Source organism: Erinaceus europaeus, chromosome 3 (genome assembly GCF_950295315.1).
Source record: "Erinaceus europaeus chromosome 3, mEriEur2.1, whole genome shotgun sequence".
NCBI classification, from domain to species: Eukaryota; Metazoa; Chordata; class Mammalia; order Eulipotyphla; family Erinaceidae; genus Erinaceus; species Erinaceus europaeus.
Genome location: NC_080164.1, coordinates 30,024,580 through 30,049,751, shown reverse-complemented (window position 1 = coordinate 30,049,751; position 25,172 = coordinate 30,024,580). Strand labels below are relative to the sequence as shown.

At 58.8% G+C, this 25,172-nt stretch overlaps 2 protein-coding genes and 1 non-coding gene across 9 annotated transcripts in view; 1 reads left to right on the top strand and 2 right to left on the bottom strand.

The window, feature by feature from the left end:
* Positions 1-5,795: 5,795 nt before the first annotated feature.
* Positions 5,796-5,887, bottom strand: TRNAI-UAU (transfer RNA isoleucine (anticodon UAU)). Its single transcript is given in 2 exon segments — positions 5,796-5,831; positions 5,850-5,887. It is a non-coding gene; the product is annotated as a tRNA-Ile (tRNA).
* A 5,856-nt stretch (positions 5,888-11,743) lies between these two features.
* HAAO (3-hydroxyanthranilate 3,4-dioxygenase) lies at positions 11,744-18,297 on the top strand. 4 transcript variants are annotated; one of them, XM_007537265.3, is made up of 10 exons: positions 11,754-11,953; positions 13,223-13,301; positions 15,176-15,259; positions 15,373-15,479; positions 16,698-16,787; positions 16,951-16,994; positions 17,255-17,400; positions 17,521-17,589; positions 17,795-17,877; positions 17,967-18,297. In XM_007537265.3, the coding sequence occupies exons 1-10, from the start codon at positions 11,877-11,879 to the stop codon at positions 18,043-18,045; spliced, it is 858 nt and encodes a 285-aa protein (XP_007537327.1). In that variant the 5' UTR covers positions 11,754-11,876; the 3' UTR covers positions 18,046-18,297. The 4 variants fall into 4 exon arrangements, with proteins under 4 accessions (XP_060042924.1, XP_060042925.1, XP_007537327.1 ...); XM_060186941.1 differs by lacking the exon at positions 17,255-17,400 and having other exon boundaries at positions 11,744-11,953; positions 16,698-16,837; XM_060186940.1 differs by lacking the exon at positions 17,521-17,589 and having other exon boundaries at positions 11,755-11,953.
* A 319-nt stretch (positions 18,298-18,616) lies between these two features.
* MTA3 (metastasis associated 1 family member 3) overlaps positions 18,617-25,172 on the bottom strand; it is an 88,052-nt gene continuing 81,496 nt past the window's right edge. For 2 of the 4 annotated variants that reach the window (XM_060186938.1, XM_060186939.1), the window contains exons 15-17: positions 22,686-22,772; positions 20,985-21,134; positions 18,617-20,266 (exon numbers count right to left, since the gene is read on the bottom strand). In XM_060186938.1, the coding sequence (XP_060042921.1) occupies positions 20,241-20,266; positions 20,985-21,134; positions 22,686-22,772 (263 nt within the window). In that variant the 3' untranslated portion in view covers positions 18,617-20,240. The remainder of the gene's footprint in view (positions 20,267-20,984; positions 21,135-22,685; positions 22,773-25,172) is intronic. The other 2 variants (XM_007537255.3, XM_007537254.3) reach the window with 1 other exon arrangement.

Below are 25,172 nucleotides of genomic sequence, written 5' to 3'. Positions count from 1 at the left end.
CCTGCTGCTGGCTGGCCCCTTCCCTGGCTGTGTGACACTTGTAGGAAGCGCCCTGGTGTGCTGGCCATAAGGCCCTCACTCACACCAGGCCTTGAGGGCACCAGTCCTGGTCTACTGGCATGCCTGCTGGTTAGGGGCCATGCGTGACCCTGGGGACCCATGTGCTGTCCCCTGCAAGGCTTTTGGACTCAGAAGGCCCCCCAGGCTCAGAGCAGCCCACCAGTGACAATCCAGGGCCCAAGGCCTCTCCAGGGCATACTGAAGACCAGCAAGGGAACTGGACACGGCCCAGCCAGAGCACGCTCAGCCTCCCACACTGCCCCTGATGAGGGTAGTCACCTGGGCCCTCTGGCTGGAAGCTCCTCTGACATCCCCCACCTCGTGCCCTACCTGTGCCCATGACCCCGGCCCTGGTAAGGCTAAGGGACCAGCCAGTTCAGCCTCTACTGCCTGTCCTCTTGGCTGAGCTGCCCTTATGAAGATGCAGCTGCCCTGGTGTGGGGAGTCCTGTCCCTCCACCAGCAAAGGGAAGGGGCGAGTGAGGCCCAGACTCTTCACCCCGTGCCCAGGGAGGACAAGGCCTGGGGGCAGGCCATAGCACCTGCCAAGGGTTACAGCCCCAACCACAAGCCACAGTGCTGACCACAGGCCACCGCACTCACTTCGGGACCTGACACTGTACAGACCCTCATAGTCATGCAGACACACTCTTCCTCATATGCAGTCTCTCATTCTCTGAGCCCCATGTCCCAAGTCATGCACACTCCTCCCAGTACCTGGACATGGGATAGTCCTCGGCTAGACACAGAGGGCCTGCCAGGCTGCTGCCCAGACCCCTATCCCCAGTCACCCGGGACCCTGGGTTGAAGGAGTGTGGGTGAGGTGACTGGGCGGCTATGTCCCAAGTGAGGGGGTGCTGGGAGCACGGTGAGAACCAGGGAGGGCTAGGTGGGGGTGCTGGTTGGCAGCTCCCCCGAAGGCACACGAGGCTGTGCCCCAGCTCCCAGGCAGCCTGCATACCCACATAGTCACCCCCTACACACTGTACCCCCAGAGTCCATAGGAAGAGGGGGCTCGACACCTGCAGCAAAGTAAGGGGCATGGCCAAAGTCTTCACCCCACAGGGGGGGTTCTGTGTTCACCCAGAGACCACAGCTCTGCTCTGAGCATCCACTGCCCAGGGTGGGGGCTGCCTCTGTTCCTGAGAGCAGGGGCAGCAGGGTGCCTACAGTAGGGGTGGGGTGCAAGAATGGGCGCACCCAGCAGAGCAGAAACACCTGCTCTGCCTGCCAGATTCTCCCAAAACTTGCCTGCCAGACCAAGGCTGGGACTCAAAGCTTATGCACCACCCCCACATTGCTGAGCTGCCACAAGGCCCCTGCTGGGCTGCAGGGGGCCTGGCCCCACCAGAAGGAGAGTCCCTGTTGTCCCTGGTGGCTAGTTTTGGGCTCTGCGCCCGCCCAGAGAAGTCACCTGTCAGCAGTAGTCAGACCTCCGTGCGAGTGGCCTGCTTCTGAGGGGAACAGGACAGTGCGGGCAGCTCAGGGTGAGGCCTTCCTGCTCTTTTTTGGGCACAGTGAGAGAACAATGAGCAGTGTTCCCTCTGCTGTGACAGTGGGTGCAGCAGTCAGGGCTGGGGTCCCCTCTGCTGTGACACTCTCTGCAGCAGCATCACGCTGGAGGGTGACACTAGCGCCAAAGCCACCATGTCCTGTCAGCAGGAATCTCTTGCTTGAGTCCTTGAGACCTTCCCCCTCCTCCCTTGAGACCTTCCCCCTCCTCCCACCCGGCGCTGGGGTGGGCCCTCTTGTGTAGTCACTGGGGACAGTCATAGGTGCTCTACCCTCTGCTCCCAGGCCCAGGGACTGTGCTCTCTGGCCTCCCAGACCCAGGTCACTCAGTGGCACCTATATTCCTAGTCAAGCCCTGTGAGGTGGCAGAGGGGAAGGTGACAGCTCAGCCTCACCGTGCACATGAGCAGACACGTGTGACCACATGTGCTGTGCTGCATTAAGCACATGTAGCTGCTCCCTACTGCACACTGCCTCCCAGCCTGGAGAGAGCCCCTCCCCTAGTGCCTCCCAGCATGGTGGTCCCTACAACATCCTGATCCCCTCATGTCATGTCCCTCCCAGCACCCACCCCTGGATGTTCTCTCTCGTCCTCTGTCTTGTCTGAGAAGTGGGACCATTTAGTTCCAGGTTTGAGGGGCCAAGCTGGCTCAGGGTCAGAGCTAGCCAGGAGTCCAGACCCCAGACCACATGAAGCCACCCACAAGTCACAGAGTCTGTGGGGTCAATGACCTGGCTGGCTGGCTGAGGGCAGGAGTGGGGGCATGAGCTGGGCTGCTTGTTTAGGTGGGGTGTGGGCCAGGGAGCCCCAGAAGGGGCCCCAGAAGGGCTGACTGTGGAGCGGGTGGAGCAGGGGAGACATGGCCAGGTCTTCCTCTCAGGAAGCCACGGAACCGGCAAACAGGAAGCATGGCTGGGGGGGGATGCTGCCCCACCCACAACTGGGGTGACAGTCCCCAGCTTGCCCACAAGAGCAAGGAAACTCATGCTGGGACCTCTGCCTTCTACCTCCGTCTTCTCTGATGGCCTCACTGCTGCAGCCCCGGGCTGTGAACGTGGCACTGTCCCCAGTTGGGACAGTGCAGGCAGGTGGTGGCCATAGTGACTAGGTCATTCCCAGGGAGTGGAGCGGACACAGTCCTGTGGATGGCAGGTTCCCATGGGGGAGCAGGTGGGTCCCCTCTGAGACCATCAGTACTGACGAGTCCTTCCCTGAGCCCTGATTTCCCAAGTCTACAGGATAGGCCATGAGCCTGCACCCACTCTGTCACCTGGGTGTCATGCTCAGAGCTGCAGTGGCTAGGCGTCCCCAGCCTCAGTGGCAAGCAGAGGTTTGTACCATGCCCAGGTTCTGGACCCCCTTTCAAGGGTCAGTCCCCAAGCTGGGGCTGGGACATGGGACAGAGTCTCTGTAGGAGCCTGTCACAGCATGGGGGCTTGTCCCAAAAGTCCCTTTCTGGGAGAGTCCTAAGAGGACTCAGCCTCCCCATGCCAAGCCCTGAAGCATCAGGGTTATTTCCTAGTCCTGAAGCATCTCTATGATGCTGCTCTACCCCTCTGCCTCCCCCTAGTCCCATGTGGGCCCAGGAGGTCAGAAAGTAGAGGTCAGGCCTGTGGTCAGCCCAGCTTTCCCAAAACAGGGCAGTGTCAATGGGGGAGGGATGCTGCTCCCCCCCCCCCCACGCCCCAGCTTCCACCCACAATTAGCTCTGCCGCCACCCTCCCCTCTGCTCCACAGGACACAAACTGGTCATTTGATTATGTCCCTGGGATGAGCTGTCCCCAGGAGCACTGTCTCCTGGGAAAAGTGTCCCTCCTCTCCACTCCCACCCCCGCCTCCCCCAAACTCCACCTGGGTGTCACTGGTGCTCCTCCTTTCCCCTTCTCATGTTACCAGTCCTGTTTTTATCCAAGTTTATTTATTGGCAGGGAGACATCAGAGGGCTGGGTATGTCTGCCCTACCTGGACCTTGGCCAGGCTCAGAGCCCATCTGCCCACTGCTGCCCCCACCAGAGGCCACTCCTTTTCTCTTCTGTCACGAGGTGATAGACCAAGCCTGGCTCCAGTGCCAGGCCCAGCTTCTTGTTCCCTCAGGGCCTGGGTCTAAGGGGGTCTCTGTCCCCTTACTGTGGGTGAGAGCACTCCAGAGCCTGCACAGCCTTTGCAAAGACAGGGGGCAGGGGGCACACAGAGGGGACCTTTCCGTTTTTTGTTTGCTAGAATTGATTTATTGACTAACGAAAGAGGAGGAGGGAAAGACCCAGGCAATGCTGGGCTGAGACCCAGGACCTCATGTTCACCTGTCCAAAGTTTCATCCACTGTGTCAACCTCAGGGCCACAACAGGGGATCTTTCTGAGGCCCTCTGGGGGCGCCTGGTGATCAGAGGTCACATAACAGATCCCTCTCCTGCCACCCCCATCTTGGGCCCGGACCATGACAAGCCACCCTAGGCCCCTGGGGCCCACTGTATCCTGGGAGGGGAGTCACCGTCCCTGTCCCTCCCACAGTGGTGCTGGGGGCCATCCTGTCCTCTGGTCTCCTCAGCCTTCCAGGGCCATGGGCTGGGGACTCAGCGCCACCTGGTGGGCAAGGCCAGGAGCACAGCCATGCTGGCAGGTGGCCCCGTGCCCACTGTGCAGCAGGCTGACAGGCTCACTCACACTGACCAAGGCAGACTTCTGGACTGGCCGCTGGCAAATGGGCCAGTGCCCTGGGTTCAAGCTCCAGCACCACCAGCACCCAGGCTGAGTGCCAGGCATAAGCCTGGGAGCAGCAGGGTTCAAATTCAGCAACGGTGACCCTGGTGCATTGGGAAGCTGGGCAGGTGCAAGAGCCCAGCCTGGGCACCCCGCCACCCAAAGTGGATGTGGGCACAGGCAGAGGCTCCTTCTCCCTGCTTTGGGTCCCCCTGGCATCTTCCCAGGAGAGAATGTGATGGTGTTCTGCTCTCAGGGCTGCAGACTGTGCTGACCTTCCACTCAGGGTCCCCTCTGTCCATGTGCATCAACCAGAGAACTGATAGGGAGGAAGGGGGAAGAGATGACGGGGGTCTCCAGGCCAGAGTGGTGGTCACCGCCAGGGGCGGACACACCAAGGGGTGAACACAGTCAAGGATGGACACGTCAGGGGGAGGGAGGGCACGTTCAGGGGTAGGCACAGCCCAGTATGGGCACAGTCAGGGGGTGGCCATGGCCCGGGTGGGGACACCGCGGGGAGGGGGGCGCACTGAGCGCACAGGTGGACAGGTGCTCGTGGCCCACGTGGGACCCCGAGGCGCGGCTGCCTGAGCCCTGGGGACCTGGCACAGGGTGAGCCCAACCATCTGACTCGCGGGCGGCCCCTGGTGCTGGGTCCGGCCCTGCCTCGGCACACCTGCACCAGATCCCCACGGCCCTACAGCATGGTGGCGCCAGCTGGAAGGTTCTGGAAGGAGAGGGGCGGAGCGCGTGCCTGGGGCAGGTCCTTTTTTTATAAATCTTTTAAAAATTTTTATTTATTTATTCTCCCTTTTGTTGCCCTTGTTTTTATAGTTGTAGTTATTGTTGTTGTTATTGTCGTCGTTGTTGGATAGGACAGAGAGAAATGGAGAGAGGAGGGGAAGACAGAGAGGGGAAGAGAAAGAGAGACACCTGCAGACCTGCTTCACCGCCTGTGACGCCCTTGTGGGTGGGGGGCCGGGGGGCTCGAACTGCGATCCTTATGCCGGTCCTTGCGCTTTGCGCCATCTGTGCTCAGCCCGCTGCGCTACCCGGCAGGGCCCTGTAAGAGAACCGGGGGCCGCACCTTCAGACCTGAACCCTGAAAAGGAGCCGCACCCCAATCCTGCACCGAGACCCCGAGCCCTGACCAACCCTGGAGGACCCCTGAACCCCAATCCCGCACCCAGGGAGGAGCGCTAAGCCTAAGAGAGGGAACCCTAAACCCACGAGGACCCCGAGTCCTGAGAGTGGAGGGTGGGGTGTAGGGTATGGCGCGGGGTGTGCGGGGGTCCCGCGTAGAGCTCCAAACTGCCGCTGGGAAGGATGAGTCCAGATGGGGTCCTGTGTGTCCGACGCCGGGGCCACGCGAGCGTGGAGTGAAGGCCACAACGTGGCGCCACTGCGCTCCAAGTGTCAAGATGTCAGGGCCCTTGGGCTCCCCGGACGCAGAGCGGGGGACGTGCAGAGTCGGGAGGCACAAACCTCCCGCGTGGAACACAAAAGAGAGGAACATCAAAAACCATGCTCCAGGTGAGGCTCGAACTCACAACCTCGGCATAGCTCAGACGTACTGCTGTATAAGTACCGCGCGCTAACCGATTGCGCCACTGGAGCTCTGCCGGATTGGGCGAACGCGGCGCTAAAGGGCTCGGCGACGGGGCGCGCATGCGCCCTGCAGGTTTGGGGGCCTGCGTAGTGTTGGCCCGGGCGTCTGCGCTACAGGCAGAAGGCGTGGGCCTTGCAGACTCCGGGCATGCGTAGTGAGAATTTGGAAGAGGATGGGTCCTGGCAAGCGGGCTCTGGGCATGCGCAGTGAGGAGACGCGCGGGAGGGGCATGTGCGTGGGTTCCGGGCGTGCAATTTGCTCCCGGGTTGGCGGCTGCGTGCGCTCAGTGACACGACTCCGCGGGACCTCAGGGGCGCGGCCTGGGCGTGGAGGGGCCTCGGAAGAGAAGCTGGCCCGGGGTCCGCAAATGGGGGCCGGAAGTGACCCTGGCCCTGAGCGCCGCTGTGGAGCGGACACGCCGAGATGGCGTGAGAGCTCTGGGCGCCTCTCGGCTCCCGGCCCTTGCCGTGTCCCCGTGTCCCCTGCCCAGGGACGGGAGCAGCGAGGGGCCGTGCGGGGCTGTGGGCGGCCACCCCGCAAGGCCCAGGCTCTGCTGGGTGCTTCCGGGGTGCTTCCCCTCCCCGGAAGCAGCCCCCTGGAGAGGGCTGTGGAGTCCCCACCCTCACCCCACCCCAAGGAGAAGGGCCCCAGGAGCAGGAGCCGCGCGGTCTCCCCACCTGATACCCTGACTCCCGCGGCCCCTCCAGTCCTCCCGCGCAGCTCAGCGCCCCCGCCTGAGGCCTCAGCCCCCAGGGCACGGGGCCAGGGCCAGGGACAGTGACCCAGGCAGGGTACTGGGGTGCCAGCCAGTTTATCATCTCTTTTTTTAAATTTTTAATTTATGGGAGTCGGGCGGTAGCGCGGTGGTCTAAGCGCACGTGGAACAAAGCACAAGGACCGGCAAAAGGATCCCGGTTCGAGCCCCCGGCCCCCCACCTGCAGGGGAGTCGCTTCATAGGCGGTGAAGCAGGTCTGCAGGTGTCTGTCTTTCTCTCCCCCTCTCTGTCTTCCCCTCCTCTCTCCATTTCTCTCTGTCCCATCTAACAACGACATCAACCACAACAACAATAATAGCTACAACAACAATAAAAAACAAGGGCAACAAAAGGGAAAATAAATATATAAAAAATTAATTTATAGAATGGAAATACAAGACCATAGGATAAGAAGGTTACATTTCCACACAGTGCTCACCCCCAGAGCTCCATATCCCATCCCCTCCCCTGATAGCTTTCCTATTCTTCATCCCTCTGGGAGTATGGACCCAGGGTCATTGTGGGATGCAGAAGGTGGAAGGTCTGGCTTCTGTAATTGCTTCCCTGCTGAACATGGGCATTAGCAGGTCAATCCATACTCCCAGCTTTCTCTCTTTCCCTAGTGAGACAGGGCTCTGGGGAAGTGGGGCTCCAGTGCACGTTGGTGGGGTTGTCTGTCCAGGGAAGTCAGGTTGGCATCATGGTAGCGTCTGGAACCTGGTGGCTGAGATTCCCATGTTGAAAGCAGCTTCCTTGCAGAGCTCACACCAGGTGTTGTCTCCAAGTCGCCATCTTGGCTCTGCAACACTCAAATTGATCATCTCTCTCTCTCTCTCTCTCTATTTTATTTATTTATTTTTTGCCTCCAGGGTATCACTGGGACTTGGTGCCTGCACTACGAATCTACTACTCCTGGAGGCTGTTTTTTCCCATTTTGCTGCCATTGTTGTTTATCATCGTTGTTACTGCTGTTGTTGTTGGATAGGACAGAGAGAAATGGAGAGAGGAGGACAGAGGGGGGAGAGAAAGATAGACACCTGCAGATCTGCTTCACCACTCGTGAAGCAGCCCCCCTGTAGGTGGGGAGCCAGGAGATCCAACCGGGACCTTTATGCCAGTCCTTGTGCTTTGTGCCATGTGTGCTTAACATGCTGCACTACTGCCCAGCCCCCGGCTTTTTTTTTTTTAATCTTTATTTATTTGTTGGATAGAGATAGCCAGAAATTGAGAGGGAAGGGGGTGATAGGGAAAGAGACAGACACCTGCAGCCCTGCTTCACCACTTGTGAAGCTTGCCCCCTGTGGATGGGGACCAGGGGCTCAAACCTGGGTCCTCATGCATTATAACATGTGCACTCAACCAGGTGAGCCACCACCCAGCCCCTTGGTGCTAGAGCTTTGTCCCCAGGCCAGTCCCAGCCATGCCTGTGGGGGACGCTCTTTGAGTCAGTCAATAGCGATCCACAGGGCGACACTGAGCAGGGGAAGGAGGAACGGAGGGGGACAAGCACTTGCCTGTGAGGTCCCCCCTGCCTGTCCCACACTTCCTCTGCCTCAGTTTCCTCATGCAGACCAGGGAGGACCTGGCCCACCAGGGAAGTGGCCTCAGGGACAGGCACCCAGTGGCAGGACGAAGCGCTTGCTTCCCAGCCTGCCAATTGACCTGTCCTCAGGTGACCGGGTAGACATTGGAGCCTTGACACCTATGGGAGACCCCACAGCAACAGGGGAAGCTCTGGGGCTCCAATGTCTCCCTCTCTGTGTCTCTTTTCCTGGCTCTGAATGAAGGTGTCCCAGAGCCGTGAGTTCAAACACGTGTGAGCCCTGGTCATGCCCAAAGGACACTGATCACCAGCACAGAGCCCTGTCCGTCCCCACCACTGGCAGGGTGCTCAAGTGGGGGCTGGGATGCACTGAGCCCAGAGCACTCTGCAGACAGGTCCCTGCACTCACGGAGTGACATATGAGAGCATTGGCACAGCCTGCATACCCCCACACCAAGCAGCAGACCCGCTCTGGCTCTGCCTTTGGATGTGGGGTTGCAGCCCTGGGCACTGAGGCAGAGGCCTCGCCTGCCAACCCTCACAGGTCCCGGTAGCCCAGCCTTTAGCATCAGCCTGATCTTGGGGGTGGATGGCAGGGAGGATGGTCACCCTCTTTCTTCACTGATGGGGAGCTGAGGCCCATGCAAAGCTGGGATTCACACACAGGTGTGACCTGAGCCTGGCATGCAGGAAAGAGGCTCCATTTGGCTGGCAGGGGGTGTGCCCCCCCACCCCTGCACACTTCTGGGGCTCCCCTGGATACTGTGAGCTCAGCCCATGCCCTAGGCCTTGGGAGCTGGCCGGGGAGGCTGGCACCTGAAGCCCTTCTCTGCCTGTCCTGGCAAACTACTCTCCCCGCTGCTGACCTGAGGACCAGGCACCCACGTCTGTACCACCATCCCTGGCTGCCCCCACCCCCCAACAGCTGGTGAAGGGCTGTTTCTGCTGCCACAGTGTCGTGTGACGGGTGTGTGCACTGCTTCCTCTGTTTCCGACTCTGAGGGGGAGAGACAGGGAGACAAAGGAAAACAGAGGGGGGAAAAGGTACAGGGAGAGGGAGAAAGAGGGAGAAGGAAACAGAGGGACTCAGATACAGAGATACAGAAACAGAAAGATGGAAAGAGACAGAGAGATGGGAGAAGGGGAGGAAAAGAGGGAGAGGAGAAATACCAGAGCACTCCTTTGCTGCCTCCCCACCCCCAGTCCACAGAGCTCTCAGTGCTGCCTTGTGGTGCTGCCTTGTGGTGGCAGGCGGGACCTAGGCCTGCTGTGGGTGGCGTGCTCTATTGGGGCGCCCCCAAGCGTGGGCGGCACCTTGAGAAGGCTGCGTGACTCGGACACCATCCACAGGAACCAGCACTTGTGACTTACCTCCTACTCCCTCTGACTTGTCTGGAGCTGAGCTTGTGACAAGACTGGTGATGACAGACCTGCGGGGAGGGGCGGGGGTGTTAGAGGAGACGTCCTCGCCTGGACCCCTGTGCCCACCCGCCTCACCCCAGCAGTGTCCAGCCTCAGCCCACAATGAAGAAACCAGGAGGAGGGTGTTGAGATGCTAGATGCCTGCAGATGGGAGACAGCACAGTGGGTGACACACCCTGCTCCAGTCCCCAGCACTAAGGAGACATCTCACCCAGTAGAGTGCCTACCTCACTGTGACTGTAGCCCAGGTTCATGTCCCAGCGCCACATGGGCAGCCCCATAATCCTGGAAGGAGCTCCTGTGCTGTGGTGGCTCTGGGGTGACAGCCTCACTCTCCGTGTGAGAAAGCAGCCCGGGAGAGATGAAATCTTGCGTGTACGAGGCCCTGGCTCCAGAAAAATGAAGACTCAAGTAAAATGTTTCGCATGAAAGCAACAATACAAGAAGATACAGGAGCCACGACCTTTGTAAAACAGGTGAGACCACGGGCTGCCTTTCTGGGTCGCCTGGAAAGGCACACTCGGCATGGATGCAGAGCCAACACCTGCCCCCCTGTACTTCCTGGCGGGTGTGCCCCTAGACCAGTCCCCCTCCAGCATGGCCCCCCAGCACCAGGCTGCCCCTTGGAAGTCCCACAGTCATTTCACTTCTTCCCCACTGCAGACAAGGAAGATGGACATGGTGTAGAGGTGGTGGGGGGGATGACTTCCCCTGCTAACACAAGCCTTATCATGATTGAGGCCCTGGGTTCAAGTCCTAACACCACATGGGAAACCACGGACAGCACCGGGCAAGCTCCATAGGTGGTGGAGTGGTGCTGTGGAATCTCTCTGAAATAGATAAAAAAGAATGAAAAGGTCATCCTGGGAGCTGTGGGGCTGTGCAGGCAGGAGGCGCAAGGCCCCAAGAAGAACCAGCAATAAAACAGAATGTGGCGGCAGGGCAGGGGAGGTGGCACAGTGGGTCTGTAGAAGACTCTTCTGCCCGAGGCTCTGAGGCCCAAGGTTCAATCTCCAGCACCACCTTCAGTCAGATCTCAGCAGGGCCGTAGTATCTCTCTTTCTGTCTCTTTCTCTCTGCATCCCTCTTATTAAAATAATTAAAAAGTAATTTGAGAAGTGTGGCTTGGGTTTGCTGGCACACAACGTTCTAGAAAGAAATGATCAGCAAGGAGATTCTTCTTTTTCTCTCCAGGGTTATTGCTGGGGCTCGGTGCCAGCACTAGGAATCCACTGCTCCTGGCAGTCATTTTTTTCTTCCATTTTTATTTGACGGGTCAGAGAGAAATTGGGAGAGGAGGTGGAGAGGATGGGGGTGGGGGTAGGGGTAGGGGGGTAGATAGCATAATGGTTTTGCAAACAGACTCTCATGCCTGAGGCTCCGAGAGGAGGGGGAGATGGGAGAAAGACACCTGCAGATCTGCGTCTGCAGTTTGTGAAGCATCCCCCTTAAGAGTGAGGAACCAGGGGCTTGAACCCAGATCCTTGAATGGGTCCTTGCACTTACTACTGTGTGTAATTAACTGGGTGTGCCACCAGCCAGCCTCTCAGGGAGATTCTCAATAAGGAACTACACAGTACAGAGGAGGCTGTAGGGGGTATGTGTATAGGGGGTGGGGAGGCAGGGGCTTGTCTCCTGTGGGTGTAACTTGCATGGGGCCTCTGGTTTTGGAGGTGTGAGAAACAGTGCCCAGAGCCAGCTGTGAAGTGGGAGTTGACCCACCTCTCCCCGGGGACTGACTGGCTGTTTCCCCTCCTCCCAGAGGCTGCCACAGTTCCTGAAACTAAGCTCCCTCTGCACACCCCTCCCAAGGGCAGGCAGGTGCCCCTGCCCCCAACACCCCTGCTCCCGGTGGTCGTGCCCCCCAGCCCCTTGTCCCCCAAGTTGCCTGCTCACCAGGCACGTGCCCCTCCCCCCAGCACCCCTTGTCCCCCAGAGCCTCTGCTTCCTGCCCCCAGCACTACAGAGTGTCAGCACCCCAGCACTCTGAGCTCAAGGCTGGGCTTCAAGACTAATCTCCTCCCCTTGGGCTCCCTGGACTGGGGACATGGGGCCAGGAAGCTGCTGGGTGCTGAGTCTCAAGCCTGTGCTGGGGGTTGGGGGTGGGCACTGGAGGGCAGGGAGGTGAGGGGGCAGGCGGCTGGGGCCACAGTGCAGATCCTCCGCCCCCAGGCCTGGGCTGGCTGCCCTTCGACCCTGGGATGCTGATTAACCAGGCATCAGGAGCTTGAACTGAGCCTGGACTGGACGGCTGACCAGACTCAGACCACAGCCGTCATGCAGCCGGTGCGAGTGAGGGTCTGGGTGGAGGAGAACCGTGCCTTCTTCCTGCCGCCTGTCTGCAACAAGCTCCTGTGAGTGCCCCCTGTCCCTTTGTCCCCCTACCCCAATGCAGCTGCCCCCCTGCCCCCACATGAGGGCTGTCCCCTCCTGGTTGCTCTCTTCCTCTTTCTGACTGCAGCTGTGCACTGTGGCCTTGATTTTGGGGTGGGGGACGCTGGGATTCAGGTGGGTGGCAATCCTGTTCCCCCAGACTGGGGCAGGCCTGAGGAGGGGTCTGCTGCCCCAGAACCACCCAGAGACAGTCCCACACCCCAGCTCTACCCTGGTTGCTGCAGAAACAGGAAGGGGAGACCCGTTCTTCTCAAACCTTCCAGACTCTCTCGCTCTTCCCAGTTCCTGTGGGTGGCACATGCAGTGCTCAGTAGCTGGTGTCTGCCCAGAGCTCCCCGGGGTCCCCACCCTGTTTCCTGGTAGCCTGTGGGCGCCCCAGCTCCGTGCCCCCTCTGAAGTGGCACTCTCCTGTCCCCCAGCCTCATTCCCACCGAGCGCCCCCAGTCCCTGCTTCCTCTTCCCTCCACTTCCTCCTGCCCATATCCTCTGTGTCACCCCCCAATGTGTCTCCCCCTCTGTACTGCCAGTCCTCCCTCACCCCCGTCTCAAGGTGCCCCCAGCTTGATGGTGACTCTCACAGAGCAGCCCCTTCAGTCACCTGGAATCCCCTGAGCCCCCCAGCGGATGGGGATCAAAGTGACAATCCCTTCCTGTGAAGGTGTATGTGTGTGGGGGGGGATAGGCATAGGGGCATAGGGGCCATGGGCAGGGCTGGTGCTGACCCCTCTCCATGTGTGGAGGCCTCTGGGCCTCTTCTCACCACCCCTTGGCCCTCTCTCCCCTGTACAGCTGGGTTTCTGTCTTTCCATGCCCTCCCTGGGGTGCCTGTGTCCTACAGTGGGGACACCAGTCTTTTTGACTGGGGACCCAACAAGGCGCTCTAGCGGGGACCCTGTCTCCAAGTTGGGGTGCACACTGGTGTGCTGTGGAGCTGGGTGACTGCTCCCACCCAGGGTTTCCCAGGCCATCCCCTCATTGCCATCTCCTGCCTTCAGGCTAGGGGCCTTGCCGCCCCTCCCACTTAATTCCCCCAGGACCTCCCCAGCTGTCTCCTAGAGCAGGGAGTTGTGCCCCCCACCTGGAGTGGAGTCTCTGTCTGTCCCCCTACAATCCCCCTGGATCGAGAGGAACACACAGAAGTGGAAAGAGCTGAGGATGCTGCCTGTGTGTCTCACCCCATCCCTAGACCCCCAAGGCCCCCTGCTCACCCTAGACCCCACCCCCTACAGGCATCAAGAACAGCTCAAGGTTATGTTCGTGGGGGGCCCCAACACCAGGAAGGACTACCACATCGAGGAGGGCGAGGAGGTAGGGGATGCAGAGGGGAGAAGGAGGGGGAGGCCAGTGCCACGGCCAGAAGGGCCAGTGGGGGCACCTCTGCAGCCTTCCTCTAGGGAGGGATTTGGGGGGGCGGCCACCCCTCTCACCCCCATCAAATAGAACCATCCACACAAACATCCCATGTGGGCTCATCCATCTCCTCCCCACACACCCACACCCACACCCACACAAACTGGATAGACAGGACAGGCTCTCTGGTCCCTGGGGGCAGCTTGGCCCCCCCAGGCCTGGGCACTGGTTGTGGCAGGGCAGGGTGGAGCAGTGGAACTGTCTTAGTGCCCTGTGGGACCCTGAACTGGCTATGTGGCCATATTCCCTGAGTAACCAGCACAGGGCAATGTGCCAGGGGGCCCCACACTGTGTGACTGTGGGAGCTGGTGACCACTTGGCCTGGGCAGGGTGTTCCCCGGGTGCTGAGGCAGCCCACCCCCTCTGTTGCATCACCAGCCCTGCCCTCAGCATGTCAGCAGTACCGTGCCAGGGACACCACACCAGCTGACCAGGGCCAGCACAGGGGCCCCACCTCCTGTCTGGCCTTCCAGAAGCTTCTGTGCTCAACCTGAACTCCACATCCTTACTCCCCCTCCTCCCTCACCATTCTATCAACTGTACCCCAGGTCCCCCACCTCTGGGCAGAAGTCAGCTCCAGGGAATTCCCCTCCCCACTTCTTGCTGGGGTAGTGGCCAGTGGGGCCTGGGCTGGGCCTGTCCCTCTCTGGTCATGGGACTCCAGCCTGAGCTGCCCCCCACTGCAGGTGTCCTGGCCCTACCCACAAGCTCCCTATGGCCTGCACCCCTCACCAGGGGCCCCATCACCAGGGGCTCTCACACTAGGGACTCCCCCTCCAGGGACCCTCCCCACCAGGAATGTTTGCCATCAGATCCCCCACACACACCAGGAGCCCCCTCTAACCTCTTCCCCATCTACTGGAGTGGAAGGTTTGCAAACAAGTGTTCCCTAAGAAAACCTGATGGGTTTTCCTCTTTGAATTTTCTTACAGGAGGTGGTGGTAGGGGTGGAGCGGGCGGAGGAGGGCAGGGTTTGAACGTGGGGCCCCTTTGTGCAAGGCATGAGCTTTACCCCCGCTGTGTCCCGGCCCCTGCTAGGTTTTCCAGTGTGTTTTAAGTGTATGCATATGTATGTGTGTGTGTATATGCATATATTATATGTACACTTTTTATGAGAGATACAGTGAGAAAGCTACAGGGAGCAAGCCCAGAGTCCTGCTCAGCTCTGGCTGATGGTGGTGCTGGGGGCTGAACCTGGGACCTCACAGCCTCAGTCGTGCACTCCTTTTTACAAAACCATCATGTTCTTACCTCTGCTGGTTTTCCAGTTTTAAAGTACCTTGCACAAGCTATTTGTAATGAAACGAGAGATAAATGTCTGGTATTTATTTTTATAATGGCATCATGGGCAAGGGTAGGTAGCATAATGGTTATGCAAAGAGACTCTCATGCCTGAAGTTCCAAAATCCCAGGTTCAATCCATAAGCACTACCATAAGCCAGAGCTCTAGTAAAGAAAGAAAGAAAGGAAGGAAGGAAGGAAGGAAGGAAGGAAGGGAGGAAGGAAGGAAGGAAGAAAGAAAAGATAAATTAAAAACGGTGTTACATTTGGGGGTTCGTGCTCTGGACATCAGTGTTCCCTGTCACTGTGATGGCTTTAGGTCTGTATGTGCTTTTCTGGCCTCAGGCAGTGTCAGAGCTCTCTGGGGCTAGACCCTGTGTGGGCCCTAGTTGTGTGTGTGTGTGGGGGGGGGGTGGCAGCTGTCCCCTGTCCACAGGTGTCTGCCAGTTGTAGGGGACATGATGGGTTGTTCAGCTGTCCCCTGTCCACAGGTGTTCTACCAGCTGCAGGGGGACATGATTCTGCGGGTGCTGGAGCGGGGGCGACATCGGGACGTGGTCATCCGGCAGGGAGAGGTGAGGCCCCTTGGGGCACTGTGACCACCACGTCCCAATTCTGGCCACCCCGTATCCCCAAGTACCCTGGGCCCCTGGCGGAGGCCAGCTGGACATACCATGACTTCCCCCAGGTCTTTCTGCTGCCCGCTGGGATCCCCCACTCTCCACAGAGGTTTGCCAACACAGTGGGGCTGGTCATCGAGCGCCGGCGGCTGCCCAGTGAGTTGGACGGGCTTCGGTGAGTGCACGTCAGGGCACACTTTCTGTGATCCACAACCTGCTAGGTGGGAGGATGGGGCCACCTGACTGGGCCTGCACCACTGCCCTGCTGGTGAGCTGGGGTTCTGGTGGTGGCTGTACCAGCCCAGGCCCTCCAGGCATGTGTGTTGCATGTATGTGCCTGTTTGTGCTTGTGTGTCTGTGTATGTGTGTGTGCGGGTGCATGTGCCATAGCCAGGTGCTCTCTTCACTCAGCATCTGAGCCAGGCGTGCGGGCACAGGGAGGGAGGGGGCCAGCAGTGGAAGTGAATGATGAAGTTGGGCAGGGGGCTGGGATCCAGGGGCCTCTCCTGAGTGAATCCCCCATTCCATCCCCTCCACCTCCCAGCATTCTCTGAGAGCCTGATACTTGGGGGTGAAGGTTGGCCTGAGGGTTGCTCTGACCCTTGGGGTTTGTCTCTGTGGTGAGGGGACTGGGCATCCCCTGGGCCTATAGGGCTAGGGGGACCGGGACCCCCATCGAGCTACCGCCTCCCTGGACGCTGTTTTTTTATTTATTTGTTTTACCCACAGCGACTCCCTCCTGGGTTCTTGGGAGGCTAGAGCTCTGTCTGAGGGGCCCAAGCTTGATTCTTCTCTTGCTCACCAAGACCTCTTGTCCTGGGAATTTGGGGAAGTGGGAAGGGTGGTTGGAGGCAGTTGCAGGAGGCCCCCGCAGAGCAGATGTCCAGGCCCCACCCTGACCTGTGCCCGGGAAGTTAGGGTGCTCCAGGCTCTCCTGAGGCAGTGTTTCAGAAGGGTAGTGTGGACACATGGGGGGCACTCTGAGGATGGTGCAGGTGGGAGGGATAGGTCTTCAGGGACTCTGAGCAGCAATACTGGCCTCCCTTCTCCTCTGGGGACACCATAGGGCCTGCTGCACCCCAGGACAGTCTCAGGGTACACTGGGTCCTGGATATATCCCCCCAAACAACGGCTTTCTCTCTGGAAGCTGTGGGGCCAGGCTTGCTCTGTGATGCCCTCAGGCACCCTGCTGGCTGCTTCTGGGAGGCCCCCCCCCCCCTTCCTAGGCACCCTGGGCCCAGCTCAGCTCCTCTGTGGGTAGACAGGCCCTGACCCCCAACTCTGCACCCCGAGACTGTCTAGTCTGTCCCCTTCATGCTGTGCCCCTGTCCCTGTGGAAATGGCGATTTGGGGCCCAGGCTGCAGGTGATAGCCATCCCTCCTTCTGTGGCAGCTTCTACGTGGAGAACACCACGGATGTCTTGTTCGAGAAGTGGTTCTACTGCGAGGACCTGGGCACACAGCTGGCCCCCATCATCCAGGAGTGGGTCCCTCCTCCGAGCTCACTGCACCTGCAGAGGCCAGGCCCCCAGGGTGGGGCTGCACAGGGGGCCTGGGGTGGGGGGATGCATGGAGTACTGTGTATACGAGTGTGAGCATGTGACTGGGGCATGCCTGTGTGAGCTAGACCCCCTTTCCCAACACAGGTTCTTCAGCTCTGAGCAGCACAGGACGGGGAAACCCATTCCTGGTGAGGCCGCTGGGCGCCAGCTCCCTGTTCCTGCTCTGTCCTTCTGTCCTTGCTATGTCCCTCCCTCCCTGTGGTGGTGGGGGTGAACCAGGGTGTAGGGGTTGTCTCTCTGAGCTCTGCCCTCAACCCCCATGGTCCTCTCGTGGCTGCTGGCCTCTGGCTGGGTCAGGAGCCAGTGTGGGGACAGAGGGGCACTGGCTAGACCCAGTGACCCATCAGACCCAGGGACTGATGGGTCACTGGCCTCGCTGGGCCTGCAGAGCAGCTGTGTGGAGAGCCACCCTTCCCCCTGAGCTCGAGAGCTCTCATGGAGCCCATGTCCCTGCGTGCCTGGCTGGACGGCCACCGCTCCCAGCTGCAGGCGGGCTCAGACCTCAGCCTGTTTGGAGACGGCTATGAGACCCAGGTGGGGCCCTGGGAGCTGCACCCTGGGAGCTCCCTCCACCTCCCTTTACCCCCACCTGTGTCCCTGGAGAGGGTGGCTGCTGCCCCATACACGAAGGAAGCATACTGTTGCCTCCCACAGGTGACGGTCCTCGGAGAAGGCAGCAGCACAGGCTCAAGCCAGGATGTGGACGTGTGGCTATGGCAGCTGGCAAGTGGGACAGCGGTGGGGAATGTCACCTGTGGGCTGAGAACCAAGCTGTGATAACTTAGGGGTGGCACCTCTCACCCTGGGCACTGGGCTGTCACAGCCTATGGGTGGCCCCAGTCACTCTGGGGACCAGGCTGGCCTGGCCTGGGCTACCCTGGCAGGCATTCTGGGACACATCCACCCAAGCCTCTGTCCTCTTTCCCAGGAGGGCTCCTCCGTGGTGACAGTGGGGACCCAGAGTCTGGGCCTGGCTCCTGATGACAGCCTCCTGGTGCCGGCTGGGACTCAGTGAGTACCAGGGAATCTTCCTCCCCACCTCTACCCCCAAGGGAACCCCTGCCCCTGTTTATCTGGCCTCACTGGCACCTGGATTGCAGGTACACCTGGGAGCGAGCTAAGGGTTCGATGGCCCTGTCTGTGACCCAGGACCCTACCCACAAGAAGCCCCTGGGGTGATCCATCCATGTGGTCTGAAGCAGCAGGGGGCCCCTGCCCGCCATCGAGTGCCCCCACCCCACAGCTGCTCTGTGCCGCTGAGCTGCCATGTCCCCACTGTTACAGTCCCCCTCCTCTCCTGGCCTGCACCCCCAGCCTGACTGCCACCCAGACTGCTGGCCAGGCACCCTTCTCCAGCTGACCCCTCTGTGTCCCTGTACCCATGCCACCCAGAGTCACCCCAGTAAAGCCCCCCAGACTGTGTCCACACAATGCTGTCCTTGGTGTCACTGAATCTTCTGCTGTGCATGTGTTGGCATGTGCTGAGCGTGCCCTCATGTGTATGCATGCATGTGCTGGGGCCTAAGGTCATTGCCTGCTTGGCAGGGTGGGGCTGTGGTCACTGCAGTGGCCTGGTCACCAGCCTGTCCATGCTCTTAAATCTGGTTCCAGGGAGCTGTTGACACCCCCCAGCATCCCTGAGACCACAGGAGTGCCAGTGCTGACCTGGGACAGGTCTTGGGGTGGGGCATATGGTACGGAGCAGGGTGGGGGTGGCCAAGGCTGACCACGAGGACACAGAATAGCAGTGTGATGTCCAGACCTTTACTGGCAACATGACACAAACCTGTGAGTGGACGGACTGGACAGTCCCTGTGGTGGTGGATGTGGGCTGGGGAATTGGGGCCCAGGCCAAGGGAGGGGACAGACAGATGGAGAGAGCTTTCCCAAGGGCCAGGTGATAAGAAAGAGCAGGGTGGCTGCTGCCTGGAGGCTCCTGTACCCCATATCCCCCCTGCTGCCCAGTCTCAGGCTACAGTGAGCCAGCCCCACATGTCTGCCCACCCATCCCCAGGCCTCTCCTGATTCCTAGACACCACGGCGTTCCATGTGGGTAGGGGGGAAACAGACATGGCCCTTGGCCAGGATGACCCTGGGAGGGACCTTGCCTCTGAGACTGCAGCTGCCCCTGTCAGCCTGGGGGGCCCTGCTGTGTGTCCCCAGCCTGGAGTGGCAGCCTCCTGCCTGGTCCCCACTGGCTTGAGTAACAGGGGGACTACAGTGCTTTCCCCCACCCCCCTGCTAGAATCAGAGTGCAAGAGGGGAAGGAGAGGGTGCCTGATGTCCCCAGTCCATACAGACTCTGCTGTCCCCATCACAGTGACAAATGGGGACACTGGCTCTGAGTGGCTGGCACCTGTTCTCAGCAACCAGTGTCCTGGATGTCCTTCTGGGGCAGGGTGCTGGGGTTCTGGGATGCAAGCCCTGCCACAGCCTTGGGGATGCATGTGGAGCTGTGCATAGGGGCTCCAAGGAGCTGCTGGTGTCCCCAAGCAGAGTGCAAAGGGCCAAGCCAGATTCCCAGACAATGGTCACTGCCCCCTGCTGTGGATGTAACCCAGGGTACGGGGACATGAATGTGGGGACAAGCCCTCCTTCACAGGCCCATGCAGGGGACAGGACTGTTCTTCTCTAAGTATATCCTGGGTTCACCATAGCCCACCAGGAACCTCAAAGCATCCCCTGAACCTCCTCAGCCCCACAGCTTGGGGGGGGGTTGTACCTCATGATGGTGGGGAGACACCAGGCCTGTGTTCTGGGGAGGATTACGACTCAAGCCTGTCTCCAACCCCACTGGCACTATCATAGCCCTTCAATGTCCTCTTGCTTTCTGGGGCAGTTCCCAGCCCCTGATAGGCAGGTAGGAAACCCTGTGTCAGCAGTCTGACTCTGCCAGGCAGGAGAGGGGCCCAGGAGTCACCCTGGGCACAGGCTCTGGGCCAGCACAATCTGGGTTCAGGGTGGAGGCCCCAGGAGGCAGAGGCTGCCCATGTCCTCACCAGCCTCTGGCAGAGACTCTACATCCCCAGCCCCAGCTGGGACTGGCACACAGGGAGACCTGGGGCAGGGTGGCTGCTGGGGACAGCCTTGTCCACGGGGCTCAGTGTGGGCAGGGCAGCAGCTGGGCCTTGAGGCCGAGGACGCAGCAGCAGGACACAGAGTGGCGACAGTCACACAGGAGCAGCCGTGGGCATCTGGGCCAGAGCCAGCTGGTTCCTGTGGTCGAGCTGGCAGGCATGCGGGGGTCTGTGTCCACGGGCCTCTGCAGGGTGCCGTGGGTGGCTGCCGAGTCCTCAGGCCTCTCGGGGACAGCTGGGGACAGCAGTGCTGTTCTCACAAGTGGCCATGCCCATCTTATCCTGTGGCCCAGCAGGTCAGTCTGACACGCAGCATGTGAGCTCTGCAAGAGGACAAAGAGTTAGAGGCCAGCCCTAAAGGGACCCCTGGCCCCTGCAGCCTGCAAAATAATTACCCTTCAGGGCCCCGAGGAGCAGTGCTGGAAATTGTCCCCAGGTCATTGTCACAGCAGGCCCCTAGGGACAGATGTCTCCAGCTCCTAGGATCTCCCGGCAGGAAGGGCAACTCAGGGAGAAGGGCCAGGGATGGGCTCTGTGGGGGCTCATGTGTGTGTATGGATGTGTGTGAGTGTGCATGTATTTGCATGTGTGTGCAAGCATGCAGTCAGGCTGGAAGCACCCAGAATGCTGCCTTCATCCAAGTGGCGGGTCAGCTCATGCTTAGAGGCACCCTTGTCCCCACGCCTGGTCACTCTCTCCACAATGATGTGAGGTAAGAGGGCAGAGGCCAGGTGCCAGTTCTAGTGACATCTGTACCCCCAAGAACCCCACCGCCCCCAGAGAGACGCCGGGACTCAGGGCAGCAAGTGCCACCCTGCTGGGGGTATGCCGGCACAGGCCAGAATGAGGGCATTAAGATCCTTCCTGATGAAAGGACACTGGGGTACCTCCTACCACCCCAACCCTGCCCAGCCCCCTCCCCCCCAGGCCCTGCCCCTCAAGCACTGACCTCCTTCCCCACAATGCCCCGCCCCAGTTCCCCCATCTCCTGGTCTTGTCCTCCCCCACTCGGCCCAGGCCCCGCCTACCCCCACCCCACACCTTCCAGGCCATTGTGGTGGCTGTAATTCCTCTTTCCCAGGATGCTCAGTGGTGTATGGCTCTGGGGGACCAGCATGCGCTTGGTGGCTGGCGTCTGCAGGCTGGGGGCCGAGCGGATCACATTGGGCTTCTTGGAAGGGTGGATCTCTGCTGGAAAGGAGACCTGGGCTGAGCGCCAGGCATGGCCAGTTCCACCTGGCTGCAGCTCGTGTCCACTCGTAGTGGCCTTCCTGGGCTTATGCCGGTGGTCGGCTCAGCTGAGCCTGTGCTGCTTCCCACCTCCGCAATACCCTCCCCCCATCCTGAGTACAAAAATGCAAAAGAGCAACCAGCTTGGGGGATCAGCACATGATCTCTGCAGCAAGAGAACTTCCTGGAACCCAGGACACAGTTCTGCCCCTGCTGCTGGAGATAGCTTCCAGCCCACCATCCAGAGCTAGACCCAGGAGCTCTACCTGCAAGGCCACCTCTAGGGCTCTATCCATTGTTAAGTCCAGGTAGCCCTTGAGGCTTGCTTGCAGGAGGACTCGCCAGTCTGGCCTGGTCCTGCCTGGCCAAGCACTGGATCCTGGCCGGCCTGCTGGCCACATGGCCCTTTCTCCTAGCCGTAGAGAGGAGGGACTGAGGGCCAGAGCGAGCCAGGGTTAGGATGCTGCCTGCCTGCTGCTCCTCCGACTCTGGGTGCACTGTCAGCCTTTGGCTCTTCAAAGGCAGTGTCCACTCTGAGGTCTGCAAGACCATAACTCTCTCTGGCAGAGCAATCCATTCAAAACAAGTCTGGAGGCGTATTCCACTTTCACAGAGAAAATGAAAAAACCACCATGTTTGGAGTGCAAAGACAGGCCTGTAGAGCTTTGCGGGGCCTAGTGACCACTGCTCTGCAAATCATTATCTACAGACTTTGAAGTGCCAGGAGGTCAGCGCTCAGAGATTTCATGGAGTTCCCAGGGGTGCACTTGGGTATAGCCTCAGAACTGTTGTTTTTCTTTTTCTCTCCCCCCTCCAATCAGCATTATGGCTGGGGCTGTGTGCTGGCACTACGAGTCCACCACCCCCAGCGTTCATTTTCTTTTTCTTTTTTAATGATTAGATAGGATAAAGAGAAATTGAGAGGGGGAGGGGGATAGAGAGGGGGACAAAGAAGACACCTGCAAACCTATTTCACTACTTGCCAAGTGTCCTTCCTGCAGGTAGGGAGCACGGGCCTTGAACCCTGGGCCTAGTCATGTGTGCGCTCAGCTGAGTGTGGCACTGACTGGCTCCTGGAACCATTGTCTTTAGTGACTTATAAGTTCAAGAACAAAGCTAGGAAGTAATATAGGTGTAACATATGAAAACAGCAAGCATTTCTTTAAAGGAAGTATAAAGTCAGTTTTGCCTCATTAAAAAAATAAGCCAGTTCTGACTATGTGGAGGGGGAGGAAGCTAGGAATAGCAAGAGGAACTAAACCCCAATACTAAGAATATTTGTTCTCAGCCACTCAGCAATGGCCATTTCCTCTGTGCTGAAGGTGTACACTTTTATCCTGTGATGTACATTCCACTGGTGAATTCTGGGAAGGCGAGCATGTCCCATGTCTGTGTGCTTGAATCTTGGTAATCGTAAGCTCCCTAAGTCCTGGCAGTTATGGAAGGCAGCCCTCAGCAGGTGCTGGATGGAGACTCTGGCCCTGTCCTGCCCTCGCTGCTGGGGTCACCCACCTAGGTACCCGATGATGCAGGCCAGTGGTTTCCTGGGGGTCCGGCTCCTCTGTGGGCTGCCTGGGAGTTCAGCATGTCTGTCAGCATCTGGGGAAGAGACCAGAAGGTGAGGCTGGGCCCCTTCCTATGTGCCCATGGGACAGACAACTGATGGAGGGGCCCGGTGCCCCTACCCTGCCCAGCACCCCCAACCCTGTCCATCACCCTATTCCAGCCTGGTGCCCTCCATTCCTGCTCAGCGCCCAGGGGTGAAAGCTGCTAAGGACGACAGAGAGACAGAGAGGGAGGGAGATAGAGAGGGGGAAAGACACAGAGAAGGAGGGAGATGAAAAGAGAGGGAGAGATACAGAGAGGAAGGGAGACAGAGAAATGTCTCATGTCTCAAATTGAGCAGAGGCCCTTCCTTTGTTTTTTCAGAAAGTGATTTCCTGCTTGAGGTAAACCTGGAAAGATGCTCTTACTGAAATTTAAGGCCATTTTTTTCTACAAGGTTATGGGAACCAGGAGAGACTGGAGGAGGAAAAGCACACACTGAATTAAAATTCACCAAGACACTTCATACAGACTTTCTCAACTACCGTCAGGATAAAACCAGCTTTCTGACTGGGGTCCTAGAAGCATTTCTAAGGAAAAATAAAATAAAATGAAAAAAGCAGATGCCACGAAAAAGTAAACCCAACCGCTTTAAAAAAAATCTTGGCAAATAATCACGTTGTGAGCACAGGCTGGGGGGAGAGGCGGGGTTGGGGAGAGCTCCTGGCTGAGCCAGGGCCAAGCATCAGGGGAAGGAAGACCTCCCACAAATTCTTAAACTCTGCCTGCAGAAAGCAGGCAGGGCGAACACAGCCATCACAAATACAAATGGCCCCAGGAGGCCCACAGATGCCTCTTGAAACCAGAGCTGCGAGCTCACATACTTCAGGCTGTCACCTGCCATCCAGTGTGGAGCTTGGGGACAGATGGCTCCCCTCAGGTCTGCGTGGGAGGGAGCAGTGACTGCTAGCTCTAGCCAGCCCGAGTTGTTACCCTGGGCCCCGCCTGTAGAGTCCCTGGCCACCACCGGGAGGAGTCCTGCCTCTGCCAGGGTCCTTGCTGCCACTTCCAGCAGAAACCCCAGTTTATTCGGGGCTGGGGATAGTGGAGAGCAACCAGCAGGTCCTGAAGGTGGCTTGGGATAGAACACATGCCGGGTGGCGGCACACCCAGTTGAGCACACACATTGCCATGCATAAGGACCCAGGTTCAAGCTCCTACTCCCCACCTGCAGGGGGGACATTTTATGATTGGAGATATAGGCCTTGCAGAGTGTCTCTTTCTCTCCCTATCTGCCCTTCATCTTGCTGGCACCAAGCCCCAGTGATAACCCTGGTGGCAATAAAACAAAACAAGATAAAAGAAAAGAAAAAGCAGAATACTATGCAGCTGATAAAGGGAACCGGCTCTCAAGGTACTAGTGTAGAATGTTCTGTAAGCATGCAGAGCAGTGCTGACATTTCATCAGTACCAGAACAAGAGACTCCACCCTCCCTCCCACTGAGAAAACTATGGAGGCAGGTAGCCTTTTCAGGAGAGGGGACTGGGCACACCCTGGCCTTTACACAAGTAGATGGCAGCTGGGAGACAGCTCAGCTGTGGGAACTCAAGGACCCGGGCCCGAGGTGGCTGGTCTGATCCCTGGTGCTTCTTGTACCAGAGTGGTACTCTGATATCTCTCTGGGCTTATCTTTATTTTATTTATTGGATAGAGACAGAGAGAAATTGAGAGGGAAGGGGGAGATAGAAAGAGAGAGAGACAGAAAGACACCTGCAGCACTGCTTTACCACTCGCGAAGCTTTCCCCCTGCAAGTGGGGACTGGGGGCTCAAACCCAGGTCCTTGCACATTGTAACATGTGCGCTCAACCAGGTGCACCACAACTGGGTCCCGTGATATCTCTCTCTCTCTCTCTCTCTCTCACACACACACACACACACACACACCAACCACTCTCCTCACAGGAAAGAAAACAAATCAAAAATAAGAAAATGGAAAGTATGTTTTGAAATGGACTTTGTTTTCTGTCATTGCTGGGGCCTCATTGCTCTGGGCTTTTTCAGATTGATAAGAGCCTTCCAGGGGGGCCAGGCAGTAGCAAACCCTGGTGAGTGCATATGCTATTATGCTCAAGGACGCAGGTTCAAGCCCTCACTCCCCATATGCAAGGGAGGAAGCTTCATGAGTGTTGAAGCAGGGCTGCAGGTGTTTCTTTCTCTAGCTCCCCCCCCCCCACTCAACTTCTCCTTTTTCAATCTAACAAAAAAGAAAAAAAAAAAAAAAGGAAAAACGGTGGCCAGGAGCGGTGGATTCATAGTGCTGGCACTGATTCCAATGACAACCCTGGAGGCAATAAAAAAAAATTCGGAGAGTCAGACATTTAACACAGCAGGTTAAATGCAGGTGGTGCAAAGTGCAAGGACCGGCGTAAGGATCCTGGCTTGAGCCCTCGGC